Below are 11,100 nucleotides of genomic sequence, written 5' to 3'. Positions count from 1 at the left end.
CCAGATTACCACTGTAAGTCGTATACTAATATGGCGTGAATAATGAAATACAGTTTAATACTCGAAAAGAAATGAGTTCTGGTAATTCTACACATTAGTTTCTGTAGAAGTTCAATATCATATGAAGTAAACTAAGTCTACACGTAATGATATATTCTGTGAACGTTAAATATTTGGTATTTGCACTTCAATAAGTTCACTCGTATTATATTCTCAAATGTCTTTAGAATTAGACTGTAGTCGTGACGCGATGTACTAAATACAGTGCGACGTCTTTTATAATTTTGTCAGCGATATAACTTCGTGTTCCGGAAACGCGACGACAAGTACATTCACCGTGACTGCGCGGACATACTGTACGAGGGTCGGTCTCTCCTCTGTCTCACTCACACACATCTGTGTACTCGTCCTTGTACTGCGCTGCTCTGCTTGTTTGCCTTGACATATATATATGCCGGCGCTGGGAGGGGTGGTTTCTCTTGGCCATGTGACCGTGAGTGTATAATTTTCTTAGACTTTAAATTAGTATAAGTCAACAACCATGGGGTGGATTCATTCGAAATTCACAGGGATTAACTTTTATGATGTCCGCTACAATTCAGCGTTTGTCCTGTTGAAATTGGTTAAGGCGTTGAAAAGCTTGCGAAAAGAAAATTCTTTTAGAGAAATATCTCTAGGGGAGGTGAACTTCGAGCGACAGGTGACGTCACTTGACTTTGCCTAGTGCACTCGTGAAGTCTGGCACATGCTGGAACATTCCTTTATTTAAATGTTCGTACGTCGGACGGATATTTTATGCTGGAATAACGTTTCATTCGATTGATATGGGCCAGGACATAGGCTTTCCTGGTACATTATATTAGGTCTGTTCATCCTTAATTAATTAGCTGTGGGTAATGTCACACACAATGATTTAACATGCAACTTTATTATAATAAACATTTAAAAAAATATTTCTTGTCTTTCAAGCATAGGTTTTACAAATGAGTAACACCAAGATTAAATTTTGATTTTGTAATGAAAGAGTGCTCAAAATAGTATTTGCACTGCATTAAGAAAGATTCTTTATTACTTTCATAAATAAATTTACAACTCTCACTTCCCTTTTAAAATATTTATTTTTCACTATCATTCCAAGTTATTTCAATAAAAAATTAGGAAGTGCATGAAACTAAATAACCTCTTATCAAACAATGGATCTACATAGCCTATTGCTCAGTCAAGAACAACTAATAACCCTGCCATGATAAAGGAACGCTGAGCCTTGCCCATCATTCAGGTGCCCAAAAAGTGTACGTAATAAATAAAGATCAAGGTAGAAAAACAAGCATCAGTTTTAAGATAACTAGCAGAATAACATGATCCATGGACAACGCAACACATTGCCTACACCTATGTGACTGTATGATCAAATTTCTCTTGGTGTTATAGGAACATAGCTCTTCTGATCAGAAGATGTTACGATTGGAAATTTAGTTTAGATGATCAACAATGGTATCATTCTTGTCCTGTTTTTCATTCAAAAGAGATACTTCATCCAAAATATGTGTCTGTAACATGAACATAACTGTTATTTATGTGACTAGTTTTCTTAAATTGAAATTAATTGTACTTATAGTAGGTTCTTGGTTATGAATGAGGAAAGAAAATGGATTACAGATTAAATGTTGCAAAAATGGAAAGTCATTTTTCACAAATTTGTACAGTAAAACCTCGGACTGCGAGCAACTTGGTCTGCGAGTGTATTGTAAGACACGCAAAAATTTCAAAGGAATTCTGACGTGATGAACAAGCGAGGAATTTTACTACAAGTAGTACTGATCTGTCTGTGAGGCGTTGCAGTGCCTTGCTCATATACTCAACATCCATACGAGTGTATATATACTGTACTGTATAATACAGCACTGTAATCACATGTGTGCACAAAGTTATTTGTGTCCAAGTGTAGCTATTGTTGTTTATTAGCCTAATTTTACTACAGCAATGGGCCCTGTGAAGGAAAGAAGTTGAAGAGGAAGGTAGCAAGATGATGATGTGATGGGAAAATTCGCTTTGATATACAAGCACTTTGGATTACAAGCACATTTACAGAATAAATTATGCTCTCAATGCACCTACACACATACAGAGGTCACAAACCTATCACAATTTCTTTTTCGCTTATATTTCTGAGAAGTGAGGTCAATTGTACAAAGTCTTCACTTCACCTTAATTACGTCAATTTTTATTAGTACACGTATGTTCTAGCCAGTCAGAGAAGCCTCCTTTATAATGCTTTGCACTGAAACAGAAGAGAAAAAAATACAAACATAAGTAGGGCCTACTTTATTTACTTTCAAAGGCAAAGCACAGTATTTACAATAAAAAACTTCATATCAATATGGTATGCAGAAGGGATGGAAAGAACTTTACAAGTACCAGTAATACAGCCTTTAGCAATTTATAACACGGTTGAAACAGAAGACTTAGCACAAAGAGCATTGACTTGGAAGCAATGGTAATGAGCCTTTTAGACGAGGTTGATTTTAGTGGTATACTAAAGGTGCGATTCCACTGCGTGTGACAAAGAGCAACATGTAGTACCCCAGTCATGCCAACTTTCAGAAGTAAAATATCAGGAGTAATTTGGCAGCAAATCGTGACGTATTACGACACATCACTGATGGCAGAACATATACCAATTCATTATAATTCAATACATTAACAACCCTATTTGGCCCACATATATATTTTTCATTATTTATATGCGAGTACTAAATACTAGACATACCTGAAATTTAGGAACATGTGACTTCTCATCCTTCAACATGCTGAACACGTTACGACATTGATGTTCAACATACCCGCAGCTGACTTAGCCCTCTTCAGAAACTCGAATCTAAATTTTTACTCAAAGCACTTGCCTTAATGAAGTGATTTTAAAGTTAAAAGTTTCTCCAAAACTGTGTTTTTTGTCTTTGTGACTCTGCTAAAAATAATTTCACATACTGCATTGCTATGTGGAACTGATAAAATAGCAAACAACACCTTTCAGAGTCTGTTATATTTAAGTAACACTATCAGCCGATTTCATCTGACCTACCAATGCCCACTCAACATCAATTCTTTCTTTTGCCAGGTCTGTTTCTTCGAGCTGAAAGTTACAGAACTGGGTGTGCAGAATATCAGTTCCTTATCTAAATGTTCCGTTTCACAAGTCAGAATGTTCGGAAACTTGTTAATGAAAAATCTAAGGCTAGAAAATGATGCTTTACTTATAGCAAAAATATCTGCAACTTCAGCATTAATTAAAACCATCTTTGAACAGAAATTTGTGTATCATGCAGTCACATGATGAAGAGACACTTTCTAACAGACTTAAAGAATATGCACTTTTCCTCAGACTACAAAGTGTCCACCAAAACAAACGCAAGTTTCCTATTATCAGATCACAACCATCCTTTTGATTTGCTGGAGTATGGTATGATAATCTACAACAAGGAGAGAGGAGGAGCTTTCACAAAACTTGTCATCACACTCTTCAATAGTTCTTCCAAAATTGACTTCAATAAGTGGATGTGATGCATACTTGACTGAAGAGCTATGTTTGGATTCTCGAAGATATCCATAAAACTTGAGAGAAAAAGGCAAAAAGATTTATGTAAATTTCACCTGACAAAGCATGGCTCTTAGTGGCATCAGTAGTTTTTTTGGGTAAAACTGATGACTGGGTTTTCCTTTTAACTGAGGAGTGTGGTGAAATTTAATGACAATGCTTCATCTTTTCAGACAAACAAGACACATCTGCACTTACTCTGCGCTTAGGAATTTTATAAGACATCAAATTTTCCATCTGAAAATCCTTACTTACAATTTCACTCCTGAACAAAGTAACCAAAGGGTCCCACTGCAGAAAAATCCTATCTAAACACCTTCTTAGTAATAACCATCGAGTAGGCACATGCTTCAGCATTTTCCTGATATCTGTGTTGTGTAAAGTCTGAAATTCTCTAAACTTTTCTTTCCTCTTTGCACTCCTTTTCAGATAATAAAATATATCAATTATACTTTAATCTACATTTACAGGCAAGTACGCCGCACCCTTCTCTGCAGCAAGATTAGTTAAGTGACAAGAATAGCCTATGATGATTATGTTACCATTTTTCCGCTTTGCCGCCGGTGGTGAGACGTTAATAACGTAGAAGTGATTATTTAATTCTTGTCTTGTCATTATGCTAAAATTTTGTGAAATCACCATTGTAAAAACTAAGGAACATTCAATGACATGAAATATTTGTTTTGTGAAATTACGTTAAAACTAGCTGATGTACCGTGCTTCGCAACGGGATTCTCAAAAAGACCGACTTTGTGGTTTTCGCAACTGAAGTCAACATATGTCATTACAAAAATGTCAGTAGGAATGTAGCGATTAAAGGCAATGTTACCACATTAAATACTCAATCAAATGAAAAACTGCACATTTTCTCACTTTTAATGAACAGTACTATGGTGCCGATCTAACAGTCCAAATTTCCAGAGCTGGAATAACCAGGCCACAGACAGCCGTGTACACTTCTCTGTCATTATTCCGTTATATATGCACACTTCTCATTTCAATCAGTGCCTCAGAGTAGGGACTGAATAGCTCAAATGCTATGATGAACCAGTGTGTTACGTACCAGTAGTATCGGAAAATTTATGAAACAGACTAATGGCATGCTAAAGAAGAAAGTTACGTAACTCCCCAGCTACTTCCCGCCAATATTTTGGCAGACTGTTACACTCGTACAACTGGGCGAGTTGGCCGTGTGGTTAGGGGGCGCGCAGCTGTGAGTATGCATCCAGAAGATGGTGGATTCGAACCCCACTATTGGCAGCCCTGAAGATGATGTTCCGTGGATTATCATTTTCACACCAGGCAAATGCTGGGGCTGTACCTTAATTAAGGCCAAGGCCGCTTCCTTCACCCTCACAGCCCTTTCCTATCCCATCGTCACCATAAGACCTAACTGTGTTGGTGCAACATAAGGCAAATTTTTTAAAAATAGTCAGTACGCAGCAATAATCCTACCTAACGGAGATGAGTGGCAACAGAAGACAAAGCACATCACAACAAACAATGGTCAATGTAATGTTATTGTTGATCAATTTTATGAACTTTCTTTATTGTAGGACTTCACATTTAGTTTTCTTTTGACTCTGTGATATTAGAGCGTATTATAAAATGATCTATAGCGTAGACTGTAGTTCTTTATTCTCCGACTTTACATACCAATATTCATTAAATCCTGTTTACCCATTTTCTCGTGACTCGGCGCTGATAAGGACTTAGTAACAAAAATCCAAATTCATGAATATCTCTGATCATAACCGGTATGGTAACAATATATAGAACATAAATGATCGGAAAAATCGTAAATGATCGGAAAAATCGATACAACCACTAATAACATAATTATTTGGGAATTTTTTAGGCCTACCTCTAAACTACAATCTCATTCAGTGTGAATAAAATTATTTATGGCCTAGATTGTAGCGACTTATTCCCTAACTTTACATACCAATTTTCATTAAGATGGGACCACTAATAACATATATATTTGAGAATTCCATTGTAGGCCTTCCCCTAAACTATAATTTTTCTCAGCGTGAATACAATTATTTATGGCCTAGATTGTAGCGACTTATTCTTAGACTTCTTCCAAAAGATTTTCGTTAAGATACGACAATTAATAACAAATATTTGAGAAGTAAATTTTAGGTCTTCCCCTAAACTACCATTTCACTCAGCGCGAGTAAAATTATTTATGACCTAGATTACAGCAACTTATTCCCCGACTTTTTATACCAATTTTCATTAAGATATGACCACTAATATCATAAATATTTGAGAATTAAATTTCAGGTCTTCCCCTAAACTACCATTTCAGTCAGCGTGAATAAACTTATTTATGGCTTAGATTGTAGCAACTTATTACTCGACTTTGTATACCAATTTTCATTAAATTCTCTTCAGCCGTTTTCTCGTGATGCGTGTACATACATACATCCATACATACATACAGACAGACAGACATTACGGAAAAGTAAAAAGTGTATTTCGTTGTTACTGTGGGCACGACTGATACAGCAATACCACCCTTTTTAAATTCTGAGCAATGTACAGATAAAACTCTTATTTTATATACATATAGATGTTCAGGTTTTCTGACCCTTCTATTGCAGGCCGATGATTCCACTTGGACCCGTCCTTTCCAACATACATTTCATGCTGCTCACTTTCAGCCATGTCCACTTCACAAGTGGACCCATGTCCACTTCACAAGTGGACTGTTTGCTCTCAGAATTATGATCACTATTGTTTACCACGTCCCAATCACTATCATCACTTGCACCAACTTTATCATTTCAAGTTAAAAATTTCATGATCGTCATAAAACCATTGCTCAATCTGATCCATAACTCTTGGAATAAATCGCACCAACTCCTTGGAAAGAGGACGCAAAATAATTATTCACAGCTCATTTTGTAATATCGTGTTTATCCCACTGTAAATAATCACAAGTAGAAAGTATATCAAAATGAGCCCACTACTACACTTGTAGGTAATAAAAGTATATAATTTTATAATAAATAGTAATGGAAGAATGGATAACTTACTAAAAGAGCGAGTAAGATTAACAACTCACCAATAAACGCCTGCGGACTCAGACTCCTCAAGTCTGCAGTTGACAATATAAACGTCTGTAATCAACAGCTCAGGGATTACTCAGACATTCTCAAGCAGTCACGGCCTTTGTATTGTTGCAGAAGGAAGCCACAAGAAGGCAGCCCGTTCTGCGTTGCATTTTCGGCCTATGATACCAAAGAATAATAAAGTGCAAAATCTCACTCTGCGGCGCGTGTAATGGAGGGTTAAGTATGCCCACTGCTCATTCAACACAGCACGTCAGAGTAGGGATCCAATAATCAAAATACTATGAAGAACCCGTGTGTTATGTACCAGCTGTATCAGCAGTTTTCTAACTCCCAGCTATTTCCCGCCAATATTCAGTCAGGCTATTATACTCGGTACGCAACAATAATCCCATCTGATGATATAGATGTTGATTCCCGTAGGGAATCTGAAATATTTGTTCCGAATGAGTAAATTTATAATACCAATATAAATGGTCCGTTATTGGACATTATAAATTTTCCAGCTAACTCATTCCTGGTTGCCAGCGTTTCGCCCCCGTGTGATAGGCTGGGCTCATCAGTTGGTACCTAGCACACCTACCAAGACGCTGACTAGTGCATACCGTGGAGGCCACTCCGTAGGCTAATTGTAGCCACCGGCAGTGCCAATGCACTATGAAAGACTTTGTCTCATTACCAAAAATTGATGCCTACTTGGCTATCAGATGATATAGATGGTAATGAGACAAAGTCTTTCATAGTGCATTGGCACTGCCGGTGGCCATAATTAGCCTACGCAGTGGCCTCCACGGTATGCACTAGTCAGCGTCTTGGTAGGTGTGCTAGGTACCAACTGATGAGCCCAGCCTAGCACACGGGGACGAAACGCTGGCAACCAGGAATGAGTTAGCTGGAAAGTTTATAATGTCCAATAACGGACCATTTATATTGGTATTATAAATTTACTCATTCGGAACAAATATTTCAGATTCCCTACGGGAATCAACATCTATATCATCTGATAGCCAAGTAGGCATCAATTTTTGGTAATGAGACAAAGTCTTTCATAGTGCATTGGCACTGCCGGTGGCTACAATTAGCCTACGCAGTGGCCTCCACGGTATGTACTAATCAGCGTCTTGGTAGGTGTGCTAGGTACCAACTGATGAGCCCAGCCTAGCACACGGGGGCGAAACGCTGGCAACCAGGAATGAGTTAGCTGGAAAATTTATAATGTCCAATAACGGACCATTTATATTGGTATTATAATCCCATCTATCGGAGTTGAGAGGCAGCATTAGAGACAAATAACATCACAACAAACAATGGTCAATGTAATGTTATTGTTGATCAATGCTATGCGCTTTCGATATTGAAGGCCTTCACATTTAGTTTTCTCCCGACTCCGAAATACCACACATCATAGTTGGTACGGTAAAACTGAATAAAACATAAGTGATCGGAAATTGTATTCTCTGCAACTTTTGATATGTAGTACTTTCTGGTAGGACCAAAAATATAGGTATTTAAAATTAAACTTTAGGTGCCTTCCCCTAAACTACAATTGCTACATTTTCTCGTGGCTCAGCATCGATATGGACTTGGCAACAAAAATAGAAATTCATGAATATCTGTGTTATCATAGCCGGTACCATAAAAATGTATAAGACATAAATGGTCGGAAATTTAACTCTATATAACTTTGGTTATGTAGTATTTATTGATATGACCACTAATAATATAAATATTTGAAAATTAAATTTTAGGCATTCCCCTAAACTACCATTTCTATGAGCGTGAATAAAATTATTTATGGCTTAGATTTTAACAACTTGTTCCCCGACTTTGCATACCAATTTTCATTAAATTCTCTTTGGCCTTTTTCTAGTGATGCTTGTACATACATACATACATACATACATACATACATACATACATACATACATACATACATACATACATACATACAGAAATTATGGAAAAGTAAAAAAGTGCATTTCCTTGTTACTGTGGACATGATTGATACAGAAATACCATTCTTTTCAAATTCTGAGCAATGTACAGACAAAACTCTTATTTTATATATAATAACAAGATTTTCAGGACTCATAAGAAAGATATTTAATTATATTTATTTAATTGTTATGAGTGTTGGTAGAAAGAATTATTTTGGTATTGGAGATCTCCTGTAGTTGTGCTAGTTGTAACTTGCAATCTGTTAATCTTTTGTATCAACCTATATTTGCCACACAGAGGCTTCGATAACGAAATCACTGCATTTTGCAATCAAAACCTCTAGAATTTGTTGTCCATATATGGTAATTTGTTTTAATTGGTCGGAATAAAGACCTTTCACAATGGCGAAAATTTTTAGTCGAATCGTAGTAAGCTTCCCTAATTGGCTGTTTGCGTGTTTCTCACTTTCCAGCATTTAGCTCCTCGGAAGAATAGGGCTCTGGTCTGCGTCTTTGGTTTTCGTACTGTAACAGTAAATACAGTACATAGATAGGCATGAAACTAGACACAGGGCGTGTACCATTTCTGATTGAAGTGCTTACAAATGAAGAGAGGGTTTCTTGAAATGATTCTTAAGTTTGTTAAAATTCTGAATTTATTAACGAAGTTCAAAATTATATCACATTCATACAGTAGATATACAGGTAAAGGTTCTTTCCTCATTCGGGCTGATGATGTACTCGAAATCTGGCTGCTCTCCTCATACTGTCATCAGGCTCCTCTCTGCACCATGGAACCACGATTCATCCCACTATGGAAATTCTAGCAGTTCTCGAATATCCATACGACGTCTAGAAAATCAAGATAACGTAGTAATGTGAGCGTTGAGATTTGGTTGCACGGAAAATGACTTATGACTGTACAAGTTTGCACCGGGGACATGGAAAGAGTTTCTTGAATATAAATCAACAGCTTTGAATGTTGAACTAAAGTATCACTTGTAATTTAGTGTCGTCAAATGTCAACAAAATTGACTTTAAAAAATGTGACACTTGAAACCGTTTGAAATTATCACCCACAAAATATTTTTTAAAGTTTCTATGCAATTTCAACCCAATCATTTGAAAAAAAGAAAATTTCTTTCATTCGTAAACCGATTTGGTTCATTAGTGTTAAACCTGAAATTAAATGAAATGGATTCTATTTTTCACAGTCCGTAGTTTGATCATACGAAAATACACTGTCTATTGCAAACACACAGTTCACTGCCTGTCATAAATACACAGTCTAATTCCACAGTTCATTAGTTACTGTAAATGCACATCGTAAACACAGTCCAATATCCACCATGAATGCACAGTTCAAACACGTAATTTACAGTCTGTCCTTTTACCACATAGGTCAATGTCTACTATGAACGCACAGTTCAAATACGAATTCCACAGTCTGTCATTAACACACAGTTCAATGTCTACGATGAATGCACAGTCCAAATACGTAGTTCATAAATTGAAATTAATTCACAGTTCAATGTCTGTACAGTTCAAACCTAGTTCACAGACTGAGATTAATTTACAGTCCAATGTCTACTACGAATGTCTACAAAATATTGGAAAGTCACACAAATTTTATAAGTCCGGTGATACAGTCACAAAATGAAATTAATCCATTACTCAATCACTTGTCACAGTCTGAGAAATTTAAGTTCAAAAGTATAAAGTTCTCGAAATTATTTCAATTACTTGGTACGGTGAATATCGTTCATAATCCAACACTGTTCGAATTGTTTAATCAACCTCGAATTATAAGTACTGGGAAAGAAATGTAAGTTTGAAACATTCGTTCAAATAATAAATCACTCAGAAATCTACGGCAAATTGAAGTTTACACCACTCTTAATTGAGGCTAGATTCTATCACTTGTGAATCACGTAAAATTTTCAAGTCCACATACAGTGTTACAATTTTAAGTCTGAGACTCGGCAAAATAAGACTATCACTTATGAATCGCTGAAATTTTTAAAAGTTCGAACTCGGTACTGTAGAGTTTAAGTCTAGGACTCTGCGAAATGAGACTATCATTCGTACAGCATTGCGGTCCTCACGAGCCGACTGGCGGGTTCGACTGTGGCATTGAGGACACGCGCTTTTGCCCGCTGTTCGCCCCACATACTCCACACACACTGATCTGCCTAGGGAAACGGCTCTCCATTTATACTCAAACAGAGAAAAATCCGTCTTTACATTTCATTTAATAAGTTCGTTGTCTCTCGTCGGATTTCTATCAAATTTTGAAGAAATGAAGGTAAAATATGTGGCTACACGATGATGATGTTGATTTAATCCAACCATTATTGTGAGGAAAGTTATTAAATGAAGAACATTGCGAATGTTCCATGCTGATGTAGGCTCTCTGTCAAGGGGAGGCAGGCTGTGACGTCAACCTGCTCCATGTCACACACACAAGCTGCTTGCTGTCTCTGGCTGT

General features: G+C 36.8%; 1 protein-coding gene across 2 annotated transcripts in view; it reads right to left on the bottom strand.

Moving 5' to 3' along the window:
- Nucleotides 1–909: 909 nt before the first annotated feature.
- LOC136878829 (rhodanese domain-containing protein CG4456) overlaps nucleotides 910–11,100 on the bottom strand; it is an 88,026-nt gene continuing 77,835 nt past the window's right edge. Inside the window, exon 4 of one of the 2 annotated variants that reach the window (XM_067152342.2) lies at nucleotides 910–2,281. In XM_067152342.2, the coding sequence (XP_067008443.2) occupies nucleotides 2,218–2,281 (64 nt within the window). In that variant the 3' untranslated portion in view covers nucleotides 910–2,217. Of the gene's footprint in view, nucleotides 2,282–9,292; nucleotides 9,465–11,100 lie in introns of those variants that run through there. The other variant, XM_067152353.2, reaches the window with a different exon arrangement.

The sequence above is a fragment of the Anabrus simplex genome, chromosome 1, assembly GCF_040414725.1.
Source record: "Anabrus simplex isolate iqAnaSimp1 chromosome 1, ASM4041472v1, whole genome shotgun sequence".
NCBI lineage: Eukaryota > Metazoa > Arthropoda > Insecta > Orthoptera > Tettigoniidae > Anabrus > Anabrus simplex.
This window is presented reverse-complemented; position numbering and strand designations above follow the sequence as displayed.